Source organism: Maylandia zebra, linkage group LG16, assembly GCF_041146795.1.
Source record: "Maylandia zebra isolate NMK-2024a linkage group LG16, Mzebra_GT3a, whole genome shotgun sequence".
Lineage (NCBI taxonomy): Eukaryota > Metazoa > Chordata > Actinopteri > Cichliformes > Cichlidae > Maylandia > Maylandia zebra.
In genome coordinates, this window is record NC_135182.1 from 20,560,610 (window position 1) to 20,588,237 (window position 27,628).

A 27,628-nucleotide genomic window follows, 5' to 3' on the forward strand; every position below is an offset into this window, starting at 1 on the left:
TGTAGTTTAAATTTAAATCTTTATTTTTAGGATTGATAAATAGCATCATATTTTCAATGCGAACCACAGTTTTGAATGTCATCTGCAAAAATCACAGACTACACTGTCGTTTTTAAAAATACGTGAACAAATAAGCTCATTTTTTTAAAATACAAATCCCAGTTACTAATTATGTCATGTGAGCAGACATAATCCATGTGTAAAACCTTTTCAGTGTGTAACATGTTCAGTTCTTGTGTGGCCTACATTAAGTTCTTCCACCACCACCGCGCCCTCCCCTGCCCCCCCTCCTCGGTCGACCTCTGACTTGTTTATTGTCCTGCCGTGGTAATCTCTTATGACGCTCCACTTTGATCCACCCTCCGTCACTGCTTTGGCCCCCCTCCTTTTCCTCACTGGCATTTTGTGTCACAGACAATAAACCCGGTATCGATGGTGTGCGGCTCTGTGGTCTGGCACTGTAATTGTTGGACGGCGGTCTCCATGGATGTCGGGGGGTTTTGCCACCTTTATAATGAGCATGTCCACCTCTACCACTACTCTCTGTATGACCCCAACCCTGCACCCCACCCACAGTAAATGTATTGCCCGTGTTGCTATTTCTGCGATAGTTATGCACTGCCCCTGCACTGAGCGGGCGCTCTCTGTCTGAGGTGCTCTCTGACGTAGTGCTGGAGGGACTGCTGCCCTTTGACCCCAGATAGAGCGTTGAGAGTTTGGCCGACAGGCTGGCAGTTGGCGAGGAGCTGCGTGAGTCGGCCCAGTGAGAAGAGTTGACGCGGTTTGGAGAGCGGCGCACAGCTGCAGCATAAGAAGACACATGTCTTTCATGTGCAGACAGGAACTGAGGCAGAGTGCGAGCATCAGAGCTCGTGAAGGCAGTGTGAGCAGCAGTCGTCGGCTGGGATTTCTGGGCTATCATCTGCTTCAGTCTTACATTGTACATCCACTTTGGATCAATATCTAAAACAGAAAACACGTACCTCATATACACCTCCTATATGAAGAATTTTTTTTTTCCGCTAAAAAAACGATATGAATAAATAATAAATATTTACCGCGGTTTGATCTGTCCTTGAGGTTCCAGTCTGTGCTAGCTGGGGCTGTTTCAATGACGAGCTCCACAGTCTTGATCTCGTCTCGTCCACCATTGACGCTCCATGTCATCGAGCAGCTGTGTCTGGTGGACTTGGGAGACTTGACATCATTCTGAAGTGAAAGTAGTGATATTTAATGTATGTTGTTAAACATGATTGTGCGTGACTGCCTGTGTGATGCATTTTCAAACTGCAGCTGCTAAAATGACCCACCTCATAATTGACGGTATAGTCCACTCTCTGGTTCTCCTGTAGCCCAGTGACCCATTTGTCCATCACAAAAGGTGGCTGCATTGAAAAACATTATTTTGTTTGAAACAAACAAAAAATAGACAATTGCAACCACCACAATACGTCAGGTTAAAATGCACCAATCAAAACATTTAAAGCAATTAGATGTGTTACAGAAATGCGTTTCTGACGGCACCTTAGTCATCCGCAGGATTTCAACGTCTTGTCTGTTGGCGTTAAAGATGACATCTTTGATGTAGGTTATAGCGACTTCATCGCCGTCGAGTTCCATGTACATTTTCCATTTGCAGTCCTTGAAATAAAATAATTGCCGGTCAGATAATGTAGGTCTCAGCGACAATAGATGTAAAAGTTTTTAATTTCACTCATCTGTGTGGAGAACTTGGTAAATCTTGTATATAAACCAACAGCACAACCTACAGGTAGTTGAATGACAGTGGCCAGAAAGCCTCACATTGTGGGTGAAGACAGATAAGTATGAAATAAAACTTTTAAAATAAACTGCTAGCAGACCAAAGGGGAGAAAAGACAGAGTATACATGTAAAATGCAGTTTGCATGTAATGTCTACAGCAATGCAAACCTAAGTTAAAAGACTGATCTTTATGGAATTAGGTTCTCTACATAAATATACCTCAAATTCGGCACATTTCATTAAATTACTCTAACAGAGAAACGGAAACAAAAATCAGCAGCAAATATTTTCATGCCGCTATTCTAAATTCCAAACATTTAGGCCTTTTCAGAATCCAGGATTAATTTTTTGGAGCAGGAAACTGTCTGATTTTAGTTGATAAAACCTTTTTTTTTCTCCTCATGGACTGCTGCAGAGAGACACACATCAAACTGGGGAGGCACAAATCGAAGCGGTCCCCAGCCCTCTTCTTCTGCATACTGAATGCTGACGACGCACGTAATGATTTCGCCAATCCCTAAAAGCTGCCAGGAAGCTACAGGTCACTGCTTAACCACACAGGGTTCATGGCACAGGCCAATCCATTGTGTAGTGATCACAGAGAAAGACATCAGAGGAGTGGCACTAACACACTCGTCTGAGGAGCCTTCGCCCTCTCCTTCATCGTCCCCGGGGGCTGGAAATGACTCAAAGGGGGAAGCTTGAGCAAGCCTCTGGCTCAGAAACACACCAGTGGCCCAACGCTGGCCTGGTGTCGGGCCTGGACGGTCGCACCGGGGCTCCCAGGTCTATGCTAGTCTAATCACTCCAGCAGAAACAATGTCTGGTAATGATGCCTAGGACCCGAGTGCGTCTAATGACAACTCATACATAATTCAGCACCTTTCACTTGGCTGCACGGTGATATCCTCATTAGTAGGGGACCCTCAGTGGCTGTCAGATGGTGGCCGCACAATCGCAGGCCCTCATTTTGTCTTTGAGAAGTGCAGCTGCTTCCATGACATCGCCAGCAAAGAGGGGCGAAGAAAAAAATGCAGTGCGGGTTTGTTTTATTTAGTGCAAAAAACCTTCCAGTTTGTAAAAACAAGGCTGACACGGAACCTGACACCAGGCAGGGGAAAATAATTAGCTCTCATTTTCTCAGCCTCCTGTTTCCTTCTCCCTGCTGTGTTTTCTACCCACTAAACCACCACATGTCAGAAGAAATGGGAGGCAATTAGCAGGCTCGTTTCAGCCCTGCCGAACACACTGAAAGAGGACTATTTATGATGGGACAATGAACAGCTGAAAGATTAAATAACGTTTGCCTTTTAAAAGAAAATGACTTCTGGCTAAATGGGCTATTTTTGATTAAATTCAAACAGCAAGTGAAGAGCCACCCTTTCTCCACAGTTTGAGACCCTAACAAAGGGCTGTGAGCAAGTCGAGGTGGATGTGGTACATGGCTGAGCCTGAAATGTTTATTTGTCTGGTTTAATACATGTCTAGTGATGCCTTGAATGGTCAGCATAACAGCCGCCATCACGAATCCTCAGAACAAACAGCTTCAGTTGTAGTGGGCCGATTCAATCGCATGTCTCTATATCTCCTTAGAAAGTATCAATTATGCCAAAAATGCTCAAAGCAGAAAACATTTCTTTGTGATATTCTTATTTTTTTGGGTTTCATCGCTTGCTCACAGCTGCAAAATATGTTGGAGTCAGTGTTTGAATGTGTTTTCTGACAGACTTACAGACTTTCCTGTTGCTGGTTTCCAGTGGTACCCAAACACCAGCTCCAGATTTACAGTTTTACTCTGCTCCACCTCCTTTTCTAGTTCATCCTTGGGGAAGAAAACAAAAGCACATAAACATAAGCCCCAAAAGGTGCGTGACAATAAAAATGTAACACGTCTAACAGATGAAGATACCTTCAGCAGTGGCGGGAAGTGGACGAACCCGAGGTAATCATTAGTTAGCTTTTCGATCTCACACTGGAAAAAGAAAAAAATTCCCTTTGAATTCACCGCAGAGCCAAATATCAGAGAGCTCTGCCGATACCCCGTAAAAGTTTTCGGTTAATGGTTAGCAGTGTCTTGCCTTAAGGTGCATGACGTGACCTTTGGACTTGACCCCCATGTCCCGCATGTCGGTTTCTGTGAGCAGCAGCAGCCTCCGTCCGGTGATGTGGTTTTCTTTAAACAGATCCGCGTAAAGCTGCATGTCACATGCGCTGTCTCCTGGCAAAGACACAACCAAACATTGAAACGAGCGCGGAAAGAATGAAGAATGCGAAACAGAAAACATTTAAGACGATCTGAACTGTTTAGAAAGTAAATGAACAAACCTGCGCCAAATATTTGCTGCATCCAGAAATACTAAAGGAAGAAAATCACGATGTAATCGTTTTAATAGCAATCATGACTGTATCACAATTTAAATGGCTGCAAGTAAAAACACACTGATACCAACCACATGCTCCTCTGTCCAGGTATATATGTCCAACGTGGGGAGCAACTGCGAAGACAAGACAAATTTAATCCAAAGCAACAGAATGTGGTTGGATATAGGCATCATGTGTCCATCTAAAAAAGGCCAGAACTCCAAAGTAAAACTCACAAGACTAGTAAATATTATTAAAATGGAAAATATCCATATTTTTGTCCACATCTTTGAAACCATTACTTTTTCAGTTATTGTGCTTTGTGATTAAGAAGACTGGATGTAGCCATAATGGACTATATCCAACAGAAATGCCCATCTGACTGATCTAATGTGATCTATTTGAATGAAAAAAAAAATCATTTATTGCTCATTAAATGCAATCAGGCAGAAACTTGCCAGCCAAAATAAAGATTTCATCATTGTGATTATGAGACTGGTGTGTAATGACAGAAATAATGCAATGGGAAATTGGAGAAAATACGTCTAAATGAATGAGTAATCCCCCATTCACTGTCTTCTTCCCACGACATCCTGTAACAGCTCGGATTATGAACTAAATGCCAGGCTCAGTCGACAGTCTCTGAGGCTGCTGCCTCATAAAGCCACTCAGCCCTACAGAGCTTTTCCGCCTCCTCCTGTAATGCAGTTCAGAAGTAAACAGATTCGGAAACACTAAGCCAATGCCAGAATCCCACTGGAGTGACTTAACATCACTCTTCAAAAGCCACATTGTATCTCACAAATGAGCAGCCATGCTCGTGTGGCACGTCATTGGCAAGTGTGGTTAAATCTAAAAATTTGAAATGGGGGATACAGTCTTTGTGTTTTAAGATTTATATGTGGAACATGCAGGAGAAAAGGACTTTGAGTTGGGTTTAATTCACACAATTGTGCCCCCATGTGGACTAAGTGGATGATGGGTAGTCAGGCCATGGATATACCTATAAAGAAGCATGTAGTTAATGTCTCAACAAAAGATTGAAAAATGGCCACAGGAAATGCATATTTTACTTCTTTTTTTTTAAAATGAAAACACTAAAAGCCATCCTCTGTTATCATTACGTTTATTAATACTAGCTATAGAAATGTAACTAATATCATTTTAATGGCAAAACGTTTGTTTTATTAGTCACTAATTGTTCAGATGTGGAAAGTAATGAAATCGAGCCAAGGCAGATTAGGAGAAAGTCAAAAGAAAATCATCTGTTAACAGGAAAATAAATCAGATGAAGAAGTTTCACTATTATAATGGAAAATAAAGGAAATAAGAAGTTTTCACATGGAAAAACACAAAATGCTGATTGTTATGTCTAGTGTAATATGTCTACGAGTTGATGGCACAAGAGGATAGGCAATATTTGTACAGGATTATTAGCTCATGGCAAGAAGCTAACAAGCAACAACAGAGGAATACAGAGGATTACATCCTCATGAGAGTGACTGATTATAACAAGCGAAGGGGACAATTTAATGGGCTATGCTCAAGGAAGCATGTCCTTCCCCCACAAGAGGCATAATACCTAAGTGAACACTAATGCTAATATGATTTTCTGTACTGTAAAGAGCAGCTCTTGAGACGTGATTTTGTGTGGATAAATACAGCGTGGCGTCTATAGAAAGATGTTACTTTGTTAAGCTCTAAAATGTAAATTCTTTGGCTGAAAATTCATGTTTTTTTGGAGGCCTTAGGAAGAAACCTGTTTTCAAAAGTAAAATGAGAGAATGAAGCTGACAGCCACACAGCAAAGTCCCTCTCCTACTGTTTTGAACCTGGGTCACTCAGAGGAAAAAACATGTACTTTCTTATCCTGGTAAGAGACTGTGTCTCAACAACTGCACTCCACCACAACCAGAACAAATTGGCCAATCTTAATGTCAGCAAAATGTCACTTCATCATAAAAGCCTGGCCTTCTCTAGGCAACTGGATCACATGGCTCTTTCTTCACAGCATGGCACTATACATCCAGAACATTAGGCATACGGCAAATTACATCCATAATATCCACAGGTGGAGGGCTTCAAATATGTTCTATAATTGTGACCAAGTTCCCGCGCCATATGTGGTGGAAATACATCATGAACGCAGCTTATAAAGCAGAATAAATGCTCTTTTATGGTGTGACAAAGTAATGATTAATGAAATAATTGTCGAATAATTAATAATGCAACTTAACAAGCTGTTCATATTAGTGCTTTCACAACACCAGTAATATACAGTGGGGGATGTAATTATTTGATCCCCTGCTGAATTTGTAAGTTTGCTCACTTACAAAGAAATGAACAGTTTTTAGTTTATATGGTAGTTTTAGTTTAATGGAGAGAAACTGAATTTCAAACCAAAAATCAATAAATTACATAAAAGTTATAAGCTGATTTGCATATCATTGTCTAAAATAAGTATTTGATTATTAATATCTCATAACATGACTAGCATAACACAAGCATAACATGACTTGGTACCCTGGTGGAAAAACCCGTAACATTTCTTGCAGTTGGTCACCAGGTTTCCACACATCCGGGGAGGGATTTTACAGAAGCTCTCAAAACCCTTAGGTTTTATGGCTGTTGCTTGGGAACTCAACATTTCTGCTGATCAAACTTAAGATTGGCTTGTCTATGTGACTACTTGAGCAGTGGCACCTTGCAAGTACTGCAAGATTCCAATCCATCACAGCGTAGTGTGCTTCCAATAGTGTTCTTGGTGGCTGTCACAACTGCCTTCATATCATTAACAAGCTCCTCCTGTTTTTGGGCTGATCCACCAGCTTTCTCATGATCATCCTCCAGGAGGAAAGACCTCGCATGGAGCTCCAGACTGAGGGCAAGTGATGGTCATTTTATATTTCTTTGCACCAATAATTGTCCCCTTCTCGCCACTTCTTGCTTCTTGCATATGGTCTTATAGGCATTTCCAGACTTCTGCAGGTCTGCAATCTTGTCTCTTTGAAAGCTCTTTGGTCTTGGCCATGGTGGTGGACAGGTGTGCTTTATAGTGTGGTGTGTTTATGTATATAAACAGGTGTGTTTATATACATAACAAGTTGAGATCAGGAGTAGCTGTAATTCATTAATTGATTGATTGTTGTCAGCATGTCAAATGGGCACACACCCAATCTATAGGTGCCAGAATTCTGGGTTGTAGGAGATCAATAATATTTCACTCAATTAGCAGATCAATTTATAATCTTTGTGTAATATGTTTTTTTTCTTTCCATTAAATGAAGCTACCACACAAATTAGAGACTGTTCATTTCTTTGTAAGTGAGAAAATATGCAAATCCAACTGGGTATCAAATAATTATTTCCCCCACTATATTCAGTGAGATCACACTATGTGATGGATGCAGGTGGAACAATACCAAACACTTGAAGGGTTCATTCAGTGTCATCAGACCACAGGAAGTGTCCCATTTCCACTGTCATGTTGACACAGCTCACAGACCTGGAGGAGTTGCTCGACTCACGTGTTGACCTGCATGTTAGAGTGCAGGACAGGCCAGCCAATAAAGCCTCAAGTCTTCTATCACAGACTGCAGACTCACATACTCATTACCAGAGGTTGTGATATGAGAAGACATCTGTGAATTATTAAGACTCCTCAATCACAGACTGAAAGCACGGATTAGTACTTATCTTTAGAGGTAAGAACAGCTGAGAGGCAGGACGATGTCAAAAGCAGGGACACCGTGGGAAAAGACAAGAAAACAGGATAGAAAAGAAGAGACATAGAAGTAAATAACAAAGAAAAAGGTAAATGAGAAAAATCAACAATGTGAACCCTAAAACCCCCAAAAGTTGATTCTGCCCATTTGGACGTAGCATGAACCCTTAATAAAATAATTTAAGAAGCCAAATTTTAAAGTGAAGTTAACAGGACAGCAGAACGACAGAGCACATAGAAAAGAAGCACGTTTAATGCAGTTTATTCAAAGGCTCAACTGACTTGTTAAAGAAATTGTGAGTTGTCTATGTGGGAGAGACAGCTTCCAGGTATCTAACATGTGCATGATTCTGATGCATGGCCATATATAGGTTAAGACAAATGACTAGGTATCATTCACAAAAAACACTGGACCAGGTCTTTATGCTCTTGAGGATACTTGAGGGTGCATTGGAGTTTGCCCAACCAGTCTACATTTGTTTTGTGGACTTGGAGAAGGCATTTGACCGTGTCCCGTTGCTACGGGCCATTTGATCCTTATACAACCGTTGCTAGAGCTTGGTCCGCATAGCCAGCAATAAGTCGGACTCGTTCCCAGTGGGTGTTGGATTCCCTAAAGGACTGCCCTTTGTTACCGATTATGTTCATAATTTTCATAATTTCTAGGCGTAGCCAAGTGGTGGAAGGCTTCCACCTGGGCAGACTCAGAATCTCGTCTCTGCTTTTTGCAGATGATGTGGTTCTGTTGGCTTCATTAAGTGGTGGGCTTCAGTTTGCACTGAAGCAGTTTGCAGCCGAGTGTGAAGCAGTGGTGCTCCGACTGCAGTGAAGCGGATGCTGTACCGGTCTGTCATGGTGAAGAGAGAGCTGAGCATAAAAGTGTAATATTTACCGGTCGAGCTACTCCCCTACCCTCACCTAAGGTCACGAGCGCTGGGTAGTGACTACACGAACATGTTTGCAGATACTGGCCTCCCCCTTTAATTTAGGGTGAAGAGCTCGGCCATCCAGGAGGGGCTCAGAGTAGAGCCACTACTCCTCCACATCAAAAGGAGCCAGATGATCTGGTTCGGGTATCTGACAAGGATGCCTCCTTGGCACCTCCTGGGTGATATGTTCTGGGCATGTCCCAACAAGAAGAGGCCAGGGGGAAGACCCAGGACAAGCTGGAAAGCTTATATCTCTCAGTTGTTCTGGGAACCCCAGACAAGCTGGATCATTTTAACGTTGGTAGGCGATTACTAAGCAACATGATGATATCACAATATACCAAAAATTCAAGGCTTTTGGACATAAATGAAATGTTATCATCATGAAATTATTTAATTATATAAGGCTGTATAAATGCTAAAAATGGGTCATCTTGTCCCTCTAGTACAACATTATGATGTTCTAATATAGATGAGAAACTTCAGGGGCCTAAGATGGTAAATGACCTGTACTTGTATGGCTTTACACATCCAGTCATCCACCCATTCACACACTGGTGATGGCAAGCTACATTGTAGCCACAGCCACCCTGGGGCACACTGACAGAGGCGAGGCTGCCGGACACTGGCGCCACCAGGTCCTCTGACCACCACCAGTAGGCAATAGGTGAAGTGTCTTGCCCAAAGACACAACGACCAAGACTGTCCAAGCCGAGGCTCGAACCGGCAACCTTCCAATTACAAGGCGAGCTCCCAACTCTTGAGCCACGATCACCCCAGATGTGTGTGCCAATTCTGGCTACTCAGTTGCTGGTGGAGGAGCTGTGGGCTGATAAGATTTTGGTCAGTAATAAAAATGATCATTAGTTGAGCCCTAAATCGTTTTGCATTGGATGTTAGATGCAAAAAAGGCAGAAAAAGGAATAGAATTAAAGCTGTGACTGTCATGTCAGAGGCTGGATGCTTACAATCTAATAGTAATTTTTTATTGTCACGATGCAAATGTTCACAACTCTGTTTCATACTCTTCTACTTTCCTTCTCATTTCAGAATAAGGTTGAGGGGACTTCAGAAGGTAGCTCAGAAAATAAGCCTCTACATGAAAACGCGAACGTGAACAACAGCGCAGAGTCGACGTGCTGCCGCCGAGACCACTTCACAAAGTGATGCGGCTGTCCTGAAGGTGAAGGTGGACCAAAGTGAAGAGGGGATAATGAGGAACTCACCGGACTGTTGGACTGTTCGATGAGTTTGCGCTCCCACATCTTTAGTCGCCGCTCACGCTCCTTCAGCTCTTGCTCTTTAGTGCTCAGGTCTCTCTCCAGCTTCTTAAGTCTCTCAAGTGTAGCTTCAATCTCACACCTTCATCATACAGCAGGAGAAAACTGTTAACATTTAAGGATGGCTGGATTTTTCTTATAAAAACCAAAACCAACATTTTTCTTTTTTTAAACCATGTCTCTTTATTTTCTGGCTTCCCTACAGTCTGCACCACTCAGTCTGAGCTCACTCCTTACATAATTTCCAAAAACAGCTGCCCTGTAGTTTTTAACGAACCTCTGTAAAGCAGTGATCGAACATCCAATGGATCTGGGACTACATTCAGTTGGACTATTCATGACAGCAGGACAAGGTATGTGTTTGAAGGAATAAACGAAGTGGCTCAATAATAATCCAGGTTTTCTTTTTTCTTTTCTTAAATATGTGTATAACTGACAGCAACCACAAACAAAGGATAATATTGTTATGTATGGGAAGTTTTCTGGTTTCCGAGTTCTATTGACAAATCACATTTCAGAAAGACGATTAGGGAACAAAAGAGAAATCCACTGGCAATCTCAATATATCAGTCTGACTTTAGTGAAATTCGTGAGAAGAATCATTCCACTGTTGCTTTTGGTCTTTGAGGGGATTTGTAGAGTGAGAAAAATAAAGAATATAACCACAAAATAAGACAGAGAGTTTTAGGACAGCATCCAGTGACACAACATTAAAATGAATCCAAAATAAAGCCCTGCACTCAGGAGGTGATTACGAGTTACGCCGACACTTTAAATACCAAGTGCAGGACAAAGCATGTTGGGATTTGTTTTGCCCAGCAGGTGGGGCTGCGCAATGTATCGTAGAAAGCCATGCTGAACTTCAGGCCCGCTAAAACTCCCACACTCTTTTCATAAACAAATGCAGCCCAGGCAGGAAGGCCATGACTTACTCCTCCCAGTCCTCCAGTTCCTCCACCCACTTCCTTCACAAATAGTGAGCTCTACGGCCTCCCGCTGTACTGACAGGCCTCTACGTTTGGCATTGCCCTGACCCTTCCTGCTCAGTGAGCATTATAAACAGATAAAAACCTTTTATAGAAAAAAAATACTTAAAACTGAAATAATCAGCGTGTGAATCCTAGCAATGAAGGAATCGACCACGTGTCAGCTTCCAGCCCCACATCTCAGGTGCATACAGTTACATACTGGTATTATCCAGCAGTCACGTTATTGTATTTTTAAGTTATTGTACTTGGAAGGGAGAATGCATTCATTTTTAATTTACACAAGCACTTCAGGTCCATTATGTAAATGTGACAAATGTAACAATACAGCTAAAACAGGAAACTCAAAATCTTTCAATTTAAGTTAAATATTAAGAAGGAAAGAGCCAAAAATAGCATCTATAAAAATAGAACTATTTGGGCTTTTCTTGGTAACACAGATACCTGGGAAGCTAGAAACAGGTACAACAGGTTTCTCAACATCGCTTTTTTACGACTGGAGGTGCCATCTTTCACTTTGAGCCCTCTAATGTTGCCGGATCTAACTTCTTGGGCTAAAACACATTGTCGCTTTCTGTTTTCAAGCAGAGATTTACTTCAACCTGCTCCACCTGCAGATGGCTGCCTGGACACAATAACACCAACACAACTTCTGAGGAAAAAAAACTCCAAGCGCAGACAAGGCCCGGGGAGAGGCAGACAGAGAATAAAGTAACAGCTGAGACTCAGGCTGTGCCGAACACCACCAAACCTCCAGCTGCTCATACAGGCCAATTAAACACTTCTACTTGAAAAAGATGGTGATTATTTTTAGGGTCTTATGGGTAAAGAGAGGAAGTATATCCAGATGGATGATTCTTTGGGGGTTTTTTATGTCTTTATGTAGCTATCAGTGTGATTATTAAAGATCTATATGCATGATCTCAAGTCCTTTTTTGTGTTTCACGGCCCCCGTCAGCTACATTTCCACATCATTCTTTGAAAACAGTCGCACATCTCCCTACACTGAGGCAGTATACCGGCGAAAAAAAAGACAGTTATAAATACATTTACTGGGTTTGAAGAAAAGCTGATCACATTACCTCCATTCAGCCTTGTTGTGAAGGAAAGAGTTGCACTGTTGAGGAAGCTGGCTGTCATTAGACATGGACTCTAAAGTAGAGAGGATCTGCTTGAACATTGGTCGCTCCTAAATGAACATAAAACCATTAGCAGTGTATATAATTCATATATCTGCTTCATATTTGCATGCTTGTACAACTTACTTTTGGTTCTGTTGCCCAACACTTTTTCATGAGCTCAGCAAAGCTGGAAGGACAGCCACTGGGGATGGTTAGCCTCTAAACCCCACACACACAGGCAGAGGAAAGAACAGCTTTAAAGGAACCTTAATATGCTAACTTAGATAAGAAGCTCAATACCATTCTTGTGTCTGTTAGATTGCCTTTGTCCTAAAGGGTCTCCTGTTTGTCAAGCATTTAATTATTGCTCTATATGAAGGATCACAACTGCCATAATCAAAAAATAAAGATACACATAAATACACCTGTGACCATTTTATTGAGTACACCTGGCATCATTATGTGAATGAGGCCAAGACTCATTCACACTGTATCATTTTCGTCAACTTTCCACCTACTGCCTAATCTCCATCATGCCTTGCTCCCCACAGCAGTTGCCAGGCCTGCATTCAGTCCTGACAAAATATGGCAAAACACCCTGTTATACTGCCAAAATGTTCCACCAATTGCAGCTGATTCAGTGTGTGCACTGCCTGAATACTGTAGGGTACAAGTCGCCGCTGACCTAATGCTTCAGACACCCACCAAAGGAGGGAAAACGCATCTTAAAGGATGCAGCCAACTGTCGCAAACGGGGGTCCCCGAAACCCAGAGGCGCTTAGCTAACCTAGCCAAAAATTAAGCCCAGTAATGATTATTTACGTGTTGATTATTACTAGTTGTTGTTGTTAATACTCTGAATAAAAGTGCGTTTCAGTTTGGCATACATCAAAGTTGAACTTTTTGTTTTTTATAATTTGGAAAAGGGTTATTGATGCAAAGGTAATTAAACACAAGAGGAAATTAAAACAAGTATAACGTTATAAATTAATTAAACCTCTAATATTATTCTGGTGTAATTAGTGGATTATTGATTTATTCGGTAAGTCATTTATTTACTTTTTCATTTATTTATTTAGATATTTTTATATGCCAGTTTCACTTCTCCTTTCAGAATTGCATTCATGTAATCATGCAGTAAAATACCTCATTCTTCTCAACCACAAGCCAGGCCACTTGTAAGCCTTCCAGGCCTTTGAATGGTATCTCACGGGTGAGCATTTCCCAAAGCACCTGTCACAGAAGGTAGAGAGTCAGGTAACAGTGTTGTAAAATTACACAACAGCACACTACATGTGTGAATGTACACATGAGCCGTGATAAGCATGGATCTGCTGCTGTTACCCATCACCACATGGTTGAATTACACAGAAATATCATAAATATATCAATACCCTCTGTTTATATAGCATGTGTATTCATAGCAAAACACTAAAAACATTTATGCATTTCCCTTGAAGACCACACGAAACATTAAAAACATCAAAAAAGAATCACGCATGATTTAAATGCTGTTGGGCCGCTGAAGTACTCCCTTCATAAGTCAGCTTCTTTTCAGCTGGGCTTCACTAGTGTCAGAAATAATCACCTGTGTCAACATCTTAAAAACCACATAATGAAAAGGTGGCGGAGCGCCGCTTTCAAACATCAAAGAGTAAGACTGTATATGTATACCACATTCCTAAATGTATGCTTCTTGACAGCTGTGTCTAATTACACGTATGTATTTGACTACAGAAATCAGATGAACGTGCAGGCGTCTGAGCGAGAAACTCACGGCTGCTGAGGTAATTTTACCAACGGCAGATTGTAAAATCCTACATAGATCCAAGGAAAAATAATTTTAATTAATGCGTTTGCATTTTACCAGAGTGACTCAATCTTTTATAATAGTGAAAGCAACTTTCAAAACAACTTTGGGGCAACCGATAAGCGATTCCATAGTGAAACGACTTCCAAATTACTCTCGACACTAAGTTTCTAAGAGGCTGTAATCCTGCAAAGGTCGCAAATGCTGTTTTTTTTCCACTTAGAGAGAAGAAATGTTCAAATGAAAAGCATCAATGGGACCGGTTGCCTGATTTTGCTTTTTGTTTTTTTCCTCTTGAGAGATTTTAGTGCTATTTGGTCGACTGCGTTCGTTCTATTTGATAAAATCTTATTTTTAGACTGAAATAAAAAGCTTGCCAATCATATGTTTCCTCTAAAAAAAAGATAAAAAAAAAAATAATAACATAAATTGGCTCCAACTTCTTGACCTCAGGCTTTTAGCTGCACTTCCTGGTGAATTATTCACTTCTGTGATCTTTGAAGTACAATAATGAACACCTTTTCAATGGTTTTGATTATATTATTACCACGAGACTGAATGAGAAATAACAGAAATCTAGCAGGCGGTACAAAGCTCCAATGAAATGGCCTTGACCTGCTCTATGAGCCAATAGATTCTTGCTCAACTTTACAGATTTGGAAAAAAAGAAGCAAAAAGAAACTTTCTTCAAAGTCTAAGACTTCAAAGACTCCTGTTGTGAAGGACCTCTGTTATACGCGTTCACAATGGCATCCTTTAAGCACTGATTCTGCCTAAAGCTGTCATCAGTTTTGATATAGTGTCTAATTATTCATCTCTTTGAAAGAGTGCTGCTATTTGTTATTTTCTTTACATTTACTCTTTATAAAATATAATCATACAGTACATAAATATACGAGGAAAATACCCCTCAGCTTCCTGGTAGACACACCTATGGTATAAATTTCAAAATCCTACGTGGCCTTGATTTTCAGAAAACTTAACCTCTGACCTTGAGGTCAAGGTCACAGAGATTGTAACTCGTTCAAGATTTTTAGTAGATACTACTATGGTATCAATTTGAAGATCCTACATCGCCTCGTTCTTGCATTCACAAGCGTAGGTCTCCACACTGCCCACTGGCCAGTAGTTCACAAAACAAATGGATAAAGCCACTGTGACATCACTCATTAGAGATATCCCAACTTCTTATTGTACTATTCTTAGTTAGCGTATTGTCTGTCTTGTCTTAATGTTGGTTTAAAATGGAGCACTGTAACAAAAAATAATTTCCCCCAGGGATCAATAAAGTATTCTGATTCTGATTCTGATTCTGATTCTCTGTTAGGCTGACTCCATTTCAGTGTTTTAAAAATGCACGTGTTGAGTGAGAGATGGATTTGAAATAGGTACCAAAAGCAGGCCCAGTATGAAGCACAACCTTCGTCATAATCCTTTTTGACTCAAATGGGGACCAGAATTTAGTAAATTCTTTAACTGGTGAATGAAACCATAAACTCTTTGAGAAAGTGTCTTTTTCCCCCGCCATAGGTCATAAAAGTAAGGAAGAAGTAGTTATTTGACCAAAGTCTTCTATGAAATTTCTTTTTGCAACCACAAGCAAGAATGCAGGTTTAAAGTACTTTCTCAATGCCAGAAAGTTGATCCATTTTACCTGGATGCAACGCTGTTGATGTGACAAAACATTATCCAAGTGACTTCATGTGTCTCAGCTGACGGCAAATTCCCCCAACTGTATAAACAGATCCTTATGAAACTGTACTTGCTATAAGGTCGGGGAAATCTGCAGTCAGCTGAAAGAAATGGAAGAAGTCGCTTGGATGAGTGATGAAATGTTTCTTCCACTGAAGAAACATCTGGATGAAGTGAATAAACTTTCTGGAATCAACGCTTCCTCATTTGTTTCACTTTTCAAAAACAGGTCCCTCATGGTAGCTCCTAAAAAGTTTAGTTTGCCAAAATTCGCTCATGTTCAGTAAATTTATCTGTTTGGTCTGTGGTTCTTATAAGAAGCTTATTGCATCTTTCATTATGATACCATTTGGAGTTACCGGTTCCCGGACAAAAACAGGCTTATGATCTAAACTCGTCACAGTGAGAAGAAGTGGCCACATAACAGGTTGAGACAAGCTACAAACACACAGGCAGCATTCAACAAATACAAGAAGGTCACATTAAAAAGACGTAACAACATTACTGCAACACAAATTGTGTGCGTGCAATGTTAGCGTTACGTTCGGTCTGACGTCTTTCGTGACACATCAAAAGGAATGAGTCAGCTCAGGATTAATAACGACACTACAAACCTCTAGGATCTCTAACAAAATACTTGCGGATAAATGTGTTGCTATTACCCAACCGCTCTTTTCTTGTTAAACCCAGGAAGCTGATTTTAGTGTAGAAGTAAGAAAATTGTCCTCTGAATGACTACGCTGCTCTGTATGGGAGAGGCTAGGTGCTAAGTGAGCAGGACAGGAGGAGAAAGCAGGTCTGTTCAAACAGTCAGAGACTGCAAGTGATAAACTTTAACTGTTAACTCTTAGGATGTTATGTGTTAAGGGAGGGCAAAAGGACACGAACACTAAGACTTTTCTATTAACCTTAGAATAGAGGCGAATAAATGGTAACTATACAGAAAAATGGCACCAGCTCCAGCTTCACGGGGCTTACATTTAAAACGGCAAAACTCAGACCAGAAAGAAGAAAACCAGACAAAACTATTTCATTTTTTTTTAAACTGAAACATAAAAAATAAAAATCAAAGGGCTAAGATGCCAAACATTTTTGGCACTGAGATAGAAGAAGTATATTATTATGAAATTGTTTAGATGTTTAAAGCATGCATAACTATATTTATATCATAAACACAACAGGAAACAGATGGTATATTTTGTGTCCAAATGATCTAATTCATACACGATGGTTTTATGACACCCCTAAAGATCTTTATGTTGCCCTGAGGATGAAAAGTAAACATCAGATTTATGAAAATGCAATAAAAAAAAATCTTCACCCTCAATAGATATAAAGCAAGGACAGGTTATTTATTCAAACAATTAGTCATTAAGGAAAATGTGCTCTGTATAAAGTGATGTAACACTCAAGCATATTTAATTTCACCAGGTTCCATTACATTCAGCATTTTACACTGTACTTATGCAACAACACTACAAGGGAAAATGTACATGTAATTAAATTAGCTGAAATCAGCATTTTCTACCATTTTTGTGTGTGTGTGTTTCAACTCAGGTTCTTTTTTGCCACTTACTACTCCGTAGGAGAAGGTGTCACAGGTCTCAGATACAGGCAGGCTCTGGATCACCTCCGGAGCCATCCAGGGAAACGTACCCACTAAGGACATGTGCGTTGTGTGGGTGACAAACTTAGATGCCCCAAAATCACAGATCTGTAGAAATAATAATAATATTAATGTTTATTTGGGTATCCAGAGTAACCTGTCATTCATAAACCTTGTGTCACACTTAAAATATAGCAATCAATAGCAGCATGCAGATTTAGATTCACCTGCTGCTGATGCAACAAATCTACAGCACTGTAATCATATAATTATTCCTGGAGTCATCGTATGTTTCAGTCACTGTGACGCCACAGGCAAATTAAATGTCTCTATGATACAGAAAAAGCCTCAAAGCACTGACATATATAACATAAGGTTTTGGCAGATTTACAAGTGGATGTACTTTGCAGGACTCTTAAAGCAATCACATACTGTACCAACACAATTACTATCAACTTTGGTTTTGTGTCTATCTATCTAAGTCTTATCAGAGAAGAACTGGTCACCGGTCAGCAGCAGATCAGCAAAGAGGATCTCCTTTCTCTCAATCTCATCCACCTATGGCGAGAAACACCGTAACACTGTCCCTGATTACTTGAACATGCCAAGTTAGTCACTGCCCTCTTGTGTCCGTATACTGCTGAAAATATCAAATGAGGATTTCGTGCTTATATTTCTTTTAACACTGAATAGAATGTGAATCCTTAGCTAACAGGGCCATCACATCAAAGAGCAGGTTGAGTTTGTAGAAGTGAGACATGGCACTCCAAGAACCCTGAATTCAAATCTATGCAACAGAGCCACAGCAACAAGGTACAATTTCTCAGTCAGGAAAAGCTGTTAAAACTTAAATTTAAGACAAATTCAACATTGTAAACACTTTTTTTTCCACCTTATCAAAGTTTGTTTGAATAATGTTTTTGTCCTAAAAAGTGCCTGGAGGTGTTTCAAGGTGGCTGGAAAGGACCAGATTTTATGATTACAGAATTCGGATTATTTCCAATTATTTTATGATCATCTGAGATTAGGTTTCAGTCCATAGGTTATATAAAAAGGCTTACTTTGAGAACTTTCTCTGCAGATAAAACAACTGAAAGAGAAAAAAAAGTCAGTAAATGCAGATGTTTACTTAAAATATTTAAGAAATTAAATTTGGTAAACTCGTGTCGTGGTCAGTTACCATTCCTGGACTTCAGGTCTCTGTGGATCACCTTAACAGGAGCTTCTGAGTGTAAATAGTGCATTCCTGAAGCAGAAATAAAGACAAATTTTCAGAGGAACATTAATAAAAACTCATTTGGAAACGACAATCCTAATAACACGAGCATTGGGACACTGTGTAAAACATAAATAAAAAGGGGAACGCAAAGATATGCAAATCTCATGAAACCATATTTCGATTTTCATGACCTCAGCCAGAACTACATTAACATTAAAACTGCCGTCTTTTTTTAGGTCAAAGGGCATTTAAAATGGACTGAGGCAAAGCGGAAAACTGTTCTGTGGTCAGATAAATCCAAATTTGAAATAAAAAAAAGGAATTCATTTTTGAAAAACAAAACTGAAGATGACTAAAGATGAGGAGGAATGTCAGTGCCTCGTCTAAAAACCTACATCTCTGATGGTGTGGTTGTGCACCGCCGTCTATGAAATTGACAGCTTGCACATCTGGACAAGAACCATCAACGCTGAAAGGTATATACAGGTTTTAGAGCAACATATGCTCTCACCCAATGACGTCTTGTATATATTAATAGGACAATACTAAAAGGCATACTGCAGCTATTACAACAGTGTGGCTTCATAGAGAAAAGCCCGTTTGCTGAAGTCCACACCTTTCCCCAACTAAAATATCTGCAACATCATGAAATTAAAAAATACGACACGATGAGAGCCAGGACTGTCGAGCAGCTAGAACCTAATATCAGTCAAAAACAGGACAACGCTCCTCTTGGAAAAATCCAGCAGCTGGTCTCCTCAGTCCCCAGATGTTTACAGAGTGTTGTTAAAGAAAGCCAGGATAGTGCAGAGTAGTAAACATGGCTCTGTCCCAACTGTTCTGTGACGTGTTTCTGACATCAAATACAAAATGAGCTAATACTTTCCTTAAAATGGCACATTTTCTGTTTAAACATCCGGTGTTTTCTTTGTTCCATCCTGAATAAAATATGTGTTTATGAGATTTGCAAACCACTGCATTCTGTTTTTATTTACATTTTACACAGCATCACAAATTTTGGGGAAATTGGGTTTGTAGTTGCTCTGATGAGAAGATAATACATGCTTTAAATGACATTGTCATTTAAAGCATGCCTGTTGTATATCAGCAATGAGCAATGAGGCATGGAGCTGCAACCTGCAGCCTTGTTGACTCATTTTCTTTATATTTCCATGAAGGATGACTACACAGCTCAAGCAGATCACTACAAAACTGAACTGCAAGACTGCTGCTAATGCAGTAGATCTATTTACTGTATGGCTGGTTAACATATAACAAGCTAAGAAAAAACTTCTAATATCAGTATTCATTTTATTACTTTGGGTGTTAAATTGTGTGTCTCTTTATTTTTTAATATACCTCATTTTATTCTATAAGCTGCATTTCTAAGAATTGGCCAGAAATTCTATGGAGCTAACTCCATTGTTTTTTTTAATAACTGTCAAATAAATAAAATGAAATAAAATAAAATTATTTACTACCGTCCTTAAGTAAGAATTAAGCTTTCACGTTCATCAATCAATCTCACAACATTTCAGCTGTTATTTACTAGTAAGATACATCTGAAGTTTACCTTTGGCGATCTCTGCAGCCCATGTCATGATCTGCCCCATGTCCATCTCCTCACTGACATCACTGGACAGGTAATCATAGAGTGAGCCGCCGCTTGCATATTCTGAGGAAACACGAAAACTTTATACTGCTGCTTAATGAATAAAAATGAATGATGTTACAGTGGTAAAACGAGTTTTACAGCATGCATATGAGTGCAGTATGCGAAAGGGTTATGCAAACACAAATTGGATATTCGGCCACACCACTCATAGTGTCTCGCTAGATTGCTACGGCTTGACGCTGTGGGTGAGCACCAGTCGTAACGAGCTCTCTTGTCCCCTCCGGACATGGCTGTTAAATGTCTACAACACAAAGTTGCTCGTGCTCTGTTGTCAAAGGATTCGTGCATTTCTAATGGGCCATTAGAAATGTATGAAACTTGCAAATTATGTGGACTTTTGCAAAATCTCCTTCATAAGACCGCTGACGACACTAAAAGACAACTATGATGAAACAAAGATTGAAACAGGAACACAAACTTTAAGCTTTACTATGTGTAGACAGAGGCAATCTTGTGAAGTAAAGTCCTTCAACAGAGATAAACAAGCACCAGCTAAACAGCAGGGACCCTCCATTTGTGCGCAATAACCCCATCATATCCCAACACAATACTGTAAACACGCACAAGCACCGAGATAGGAACATAATTAACAACCATAAAATACACCGACGACTTTTATTATTATTATGAGCCAGAGTTTCCTGTTGACCCTTTTTTGTTTGCTTTTTGACTTTGATACAGGAAAAACTGAATGAAAATGGACAAGCAAACTCATGTGTGAGACATCATGCAGCTAGTTCAACTGCGAATACATGTCTCCTTCTGCACTTTGCACCCATCCACATTCCTTAGATAATCTGTGCCAGCTTCAATGTAAAATGCACTTTCAGTTTAGCGTAGTGTCACGGCAGAGTCTTAATCAGTGGAAGGAAAAAAAAAAACGCCTTAAAATGACTGTAACTGGCAAATGTACTTTAACCCTGAAACAATACTCTCCTATAATTCATCAGGTTTATGAAGCCGCTGAGTGACGGCAGTTATTGTTAAACTCCTGCAGGTCAACAGAGACAATCAGGTATCTCAGATAGGTTGTAGATAGTGGCTGCGAGAAAGAGGGAACTGATGCTGTGTGTCAACACAGTCATAACAGAGATGATGAATGTGAGCACGGCAAACGTTTTTTTCCCTCTATCTGCTGCTAATTAGATTCTGCCTTATTAAATAGAGACCACAACCTACTCCTTGACAACAAAACCTTCCCTTTCGGAGCTCTGTAGTACAACCGATCCTGCAAAGGAGTGGAGTGCACTGATCGTTTTTCCACTAAACTTTGATTTGATTTCTGATTCTTTTGTGCTTTTTCTTTTTTAACACTATTACATAGAAAATGGCAAATGAATAACATTTTACAAAATGTGGTTAGGCCTGATTAGCCTTTTCATAATAATCTTAGTTTTCTTTCTGATGCAGCCAAATATCCGTGTGTGAAAGAGCACCTCTTTAAGAATATCAAAGGTCTTTCTACACTTCTATATGAGAGACACTTAGAACACTTAGATAACGTCTACAGATAAATAATTACACTGAAAGTATGGACTTGGTTTTACATAACTGCGCTACACAAAATAATTTAAGTAATAACATTTTACTGACTCCATAGTGTAGTAGATTACACCTTCACCTAACACACAAAAGATCCCGGTTCGATCCTGGATTTTCATCAGGAAGGAAATCTAGGTCAAAAGTTTTGCCACATCAAACATGCAAAACTACCCGCTGTGGCAATCCCTTGTAAATAAGGGACAGTGGAACGTGGCTAGCAGCAGTTGATGACAGGAAGGTTTTGCATGGTCAAAAGAAATTCGATTTGCATGAAATAATCTAAACTGTTTAAAAAATGTTGCTTTCCTTTCTGATTGCTTTGAGAAAGTCCTCAGTGTCCAGCAGAACTAAGGTAGTAGTAGAAATGAGTGCATGAGAAATCTCTCTTGAGATATTTTTATGGCTCATTTGACACTGGGAAAACATGTACAGAGAGAACAAGATGGGACCCACGATGGAACCCTGAGGTACTCCACAATAAAATGTAGCTTTTAAAGAACAATTGTTTCCGGTGCTGACAATGATGGATCTATCTTTCAGTTGAAGTTGATCAAGAATTTTACTGTTTTATTGTTATCTTTTGTTCATTTAACTACCTCTTGTTCTCTCATATGTCAACAAACTTTAAAAGTGCAATTTTTTTTTTTTATTACTTTTTGTAAAATATTTTTTATTGTTGTATTATTTTGTTTTTCCTAACTTTCCTTTTATATCATAATATTAGTTGGCCTGGTCTTCAACCATGGCTAAAGATTCAATTTCTTTTCCAGGACAACAAAGATTATCATGAATCGCTCTGACATGTTTTCATTATTAGATATTACAAGCTGCAGAGGAAATGCAACACCCTTGTAAAACATTAGCATAAAGGTAAATACAGAAAACCACAATCTGTTAGCATGTCTCTCTCACTTGTTTGTAACGCCGCACACTTATTAAATAGAGCCATGTTTTATAGAGAGAGAAAAAAAGTGCATTGCATCCCGTGGCTTTACTTTCAAAGCGATTTGAAGTATTTAGTGGAGACTCATGTAAACTACTGCTTTATCATTTTTCCTCTTCAGAAGAACAAAGATCTTATATTTGATGCCTTATGTTTGTTGTGAGTCAGGGTGTTTCACTCATTCATTCATTGTTTTGTTTTTTTACAGTTTCGTAAACAGATAGTGAGCTGTCAAAGCAAAGACAACATATTAGAAAGATGATGGATGAAGGGAAGAACCAGGATTTCCAAACATGCAGCAGTTCCTGAATCTCATGGGCATTTTTTTTCATAGTAGCACAATGAAACCGAAACTCTAGGTGTCAGTTCACCACTAGAAGCAAAGCGAAGTTTAATCTTTTATATCGAATGAGTAACTACATTACGAGCCTAAAAATAGCATCCTTTCTACCTATACTGAGCGACACCATTAGGCACATTTAACAGTCAAACTCCATATACACCATTCTGCAGTGAAGGTCGAACAATATGTTAGGCACATTTTTGAGCTGGGGCTCGATTTAAACGACTTTTCTGCAGGATTCCCTGATAGATGCGAGCATGATGGGCCCCTTGTTTACAACAGTTCACAGCTACACGAGCATTTGAGGCTTTATTCTTTTCGGTCTTTGACCTAGACAAAAACTGAAAACAGGCTCACACAACTACTGTATGAATGTGTGCACGTCCTGAGGCCTCTGGCATTCACTCACACTTCCATAGAAACTTCTGCTCCATTGAGCAACTGGTGCGAACAGATTTGGCTGCTGCCTTTTCTATCATGATGTTATCTGGTGGCTCTGTTGTATTCTGTTTTTCACTGAGGTTTCTTTGCTGTAAATATGCATCATTATTTATAAACTTACCGGTGACAATTCCATAGTTGGGAGCCTCGACAATCGCGCCGTAAAACTGGATGATGTTGCGGTGGCTGAGGACGCTGAGGATTTCAGCCTGACCAGTGAACACACACAAGGAATTTTCATGAGAATAGAAGAGAAAATAGAAGCCTTATTTGCATTAGAGTTTAAATAAATGAAGTCTGGATCAATAATTTAGTACACACATGATTTCAGTGTGTGTGAAGTAATATTTTATCTTTAAATCACCTTTACCAAAGGTTCATTTAAGTCTCAGGAAATGACAACATTCACACTCTATTCAGCATGTACATAGCAGAATTGCACATACCGTTCATGCACTGAGTATACTTTCCTTATAGCATATTTACTATGCTACAGATAACTACATTCTTTTACGAACAAGCTACATATTTGATTACTACACCTCATGATGACATACCTTGCAGAACCAACTTTCACAGCAATAGCTTAAAATAATCACTTTCTGTATGACTTCATCAGTCTTTCGTATCACCACACTTCTTGACAAATCTGCTGTTGAGGTTTGGACTTTGACTTGGACATTGCAACACCTTCATTCTTTCCTTTGCTGTTGTCCTGTTGCATGGCCCAACTTTATTGACGTTTGACTCTAGAATACTTTGGTATTCAGAGAAGTTCAAGATCAACTCAGTGACTTCAAGGTGCTCATTTCCTGTAGCTGCAAACAAACCTAAAAAATCACCCCTCCCACTACCATGCATGTCAGTTGGTATGAGGTGTTCATGCTGATATACTCTATTTCACCGTACACATGTAACATTACCAAACATCTTCTCTGTCAAAAATAGTCCCAGAAGTCTTGTGATTTGTTCAGATACAATCGTACAAGCCTAAGCTGCGCTACCATGTTCTTTTTAGACAAAAGAAGCTTTCTCCTCATGATCCTTCCAAAAAGCCATATTTGTTCAGACTTTTTTGAATTGTGCTTTCACGAACTTTGAGATTTAACATGCTAACTGTGGTCTGTAAAGTCTGAAATACAGCTCTTGGGTTTTTTGCTTTTTGTCAGAGCACTGCGTAATCTGACTTTGGGGTAATTTCACTGGGACATCTGGTCCTGGAAAGAATGCGGCATATCCCTGAATGCCCCGAACAAGCAAACTGTCAAAACTTCTAACTTTATAGAGTTGATCACACTTGCTGATGATCATTTTGTTACGTGCATTTGGCTGCTGTTTAACCTCTTAATTCCTATGGAATTAATGCTTGGTTATTCAAAGGACTGCACAGAGTCCTGTGAGAACTTTTTTTTCACATGACTGTTATTAACACCAAACCACAAAGTATCCCAAAGTATAAAAGTTAAAATTATGACCTGATAACTGCATAAAATACTTCCTCAAATTGATTATAAAAGCTCCACCACCCTAACCTAGAAATGAGTGCTTGTATAAGATTTACTGCAATCCATTTAGAACCCAGTTAACTTAAAGTGGATGATTGAAGGAGTCACCATTTGTGAATTCATAAAAAAAAGAATTTAATAAAAAGCAGAAGTGAGAACTTGCTGGTTATCCTGATGCCCCAACAGGAAAGGTCAAAGCAGACTTTGACTTTTTCAGACTTTTACAGAACTCAGTGGCATGGCTCTCAAACTCTGACTGGACGCCAATGGTCCTATGGAGTCTTCTGGAGCGTATACAAAGACGTATCAATGCATAATCGTGGCACAGAAAGGTTAATGTGTAACCTCTTTTTTTTTTTGAATGAACCTGATAAAACGATCTCATTTAATCGCAACCAAACACTATAATTAAAGGAACATCTGGTTCAACGTGCAAGGATTACATTATTATTCCCATTGAACAATCTTCTCCCCAACAGTTGAGTGAAGTTGAATGGATATCTGTGATCTTTTACAATTTCATAAAAGAAACAATGAACAATTTTCTGAACATCCGATCACAGGCCGACACACATAATACGATTTCCCTGAAAAGATTTCAAAGATAATTCTGTTTTGTCTTTAAGACAATAGGCCTGTGCTTTCAAAGACACTTCAGGAGCAGCCTTTGCTGTAATTGGACCAAATACATTCTTTCATTTGGCTATAATGTTTCTTTCGCAGCACACTGCTCAGAGAGGGGGAGTATAATGACCATGAGTGATGGGTACAGAAGTCACCAGATCTCGCTAAATGGGATAGCAATTAAAATGATTACTATGCTGACAATTAAAAATATATATGAAAAAAAAAAAGATCCAGGTAATTAAGATTCTTACCTCATTTTCAATCTTGAGCAGTTTTTTCACCGCCACCTCTTTGTCCTGGGAAATCCACTTGGCCCGGTACACACTTCCAAAGCTGCCGCCACCACAGTTTTCGAAGAAGTGGATGTCATCGAAATTGACTTGCACGAAAGACGAGCTGGGAGACATCATCTCATAATGGCACTCAGTTCCAAGTCAGCTCCTAAAAGAGCGAGGGGGATTACGGGAAAGGAAGGAAGTTGGGTTCACAACAAAATCCTTTGCGGTAAAACAAACTTAATCCATCAAAGCGAAGCTTCACTGTCAAACACCATTTGTGAGTGTGGCTGCAGGTTTGAGGCTGCTTTGCCATCGGTTGATTGAGCATTGCAGGGTGATATCGCTCATTTTAAACTACCACCCCCTGTCTCTTCCACTTTTACACATACAGTCCACCTCATCAGTACCAGTAAGCAATGGACTCAGGGTCCAGACTCTGCTTGTATAAGGACAAAGGCATGTCTGGTATGCTGGGATCATGCAGCTAAAGTCGCAGATTACTCCAGCAGGTTTGGTTCAAGTAGGACAACAAGCTGGGAGATCATACAATTTTGACAATAAAAGCTTCTTTTGTTTCAAGACAAAAACACCTTGAGAGATCCACATATTCTCTTTCTCTATTTAACAGAAAAGATGAGCTCTTCTTGCTTGTGTTGAGGCCAAACATGATGATGTGTGTGTAAGCCAGGGTTAGTGGTATAATGCTTCCAAACCGGACACCACACAGATTTATTATCATATCCTTTTGTTTGTCTGTAGCGACATAAAAGCATCTTGTAAAGAAATAATTCCATCATTACAGGAAATTATAGCATTGCTATTGTTCATAGGTTTCCCATTTACAGCTGAGCAATTACGGCTTTTAAAAGGCTGTTACCTGGGTCCTCATTGGGATTACTATCCATCACAACGGGAAATGCCACCATTGTCACAGAGGGGAGCCATTGCTCTCTGCTGATTTACTTGTATTCATGCTATACTTAGCCTGGCAGCAATTTGCTCAGTGGACCAGCCCCCCAAGTATTGTCTGACCACTCAAGAAGCCAGGGTTACAGGGATACGGGAGTACTCCTGCAGTCATCGCTGGCAGTTTCTCACTTAATAGCAAACACGACTGCAAGCGCCGCAACAATAAGGCCTGACAGCCATATGTCAAACCACAGGTAGTCACTGTAATCTCAACTAAATGATGAATTAATCACTGAGACAGCGAGGTCAGCTTTTGTGTCACTTCTTCACAGCTAAAAGTGTGGTTATATGCAGATGTTACAATCTTAACCAATCTAACCCCTACTCAGTTACTATGCTGTGTATGAGATGCAGATAATACCTGAGTGAGGGTTAACTCACTGCTCAAAACATTCAACAACAACTAGATACAGTATGAGCAACATTAGGAGTAAACTTAAAGCGGTATTACTTTGTTATTATTACATGTTTATAACAGTCTTATATTAATGCACCACGTCACACTCAACAGCCCGCATCAACACATCTGCACGAATGTGTGTTTAATATCAAACAAGACTCGCATTATATTTAATCTGCTGGACAGTGAGCCTATGTCGAAACTGCTCATTGAGACTAATTGGATAACTGGTGAACATTATCGAAACACACATACCGACATTCAGTGTGAAGGCTGGCGCTCCGGAGCGGCTGTTCCTCCACGCAGGTAGCACCGGGCACAAGACAAACTTTGCGAAAGAAAGGATAGTTCCGGGAAATCTCACGTGACGTCGCTTGATTTCCCCGATCCAGTGTGGTTTCACTGGTTGCACAA

The 27,628-nt window shown here is 39.9% G+C and overlaps 1 protein-coding gene across 1 annotated transcript; it reads right to left on the reverse strand.

Annotated features, from left to right (window-relative positions):
- map3k20a (mitogen-activated protein kinase kinase kinase 20a) lies at positions 1-27,605 on the reverse strand. Its single transcript, XM_004557741.3, has 20 exons — positions 27,470-27,605; positions 25,819-26,008; positions 23,557-23,644; positions 20,065-20,166; positions 18,453-18,518; positions 18,334-18,362; positions 17,243-17,380; positions 13,311-13,397; positions 12,309-12,383; positions 12,126-12,232; positions 10,004-10,139; positions 4,214-4,258; positions 4,089-4,119; positions 3,842-3,981; positions 3,673-3,735; positions 3,496-3,585; positions 1,525-1,641; positions 1,311-1,385; positions 1,059-1,209; positions 1-963 (listed from the first exon to the last, which is right to left on the reverse strand). Exons 2-20 carry the CDS (start codon positions 25,975-25,977, stop codon positions 248-250), a joined length of 2,415 nt encoding a protein of 804 aa, XP_004557798.2. The 5' UTR covers positions 25,978-26,008; positions 27,470-27,605; the 3' UTR covers positions 1-247.
- Positions 27,606-27,628: the final 23 nt, after the last annotated feature.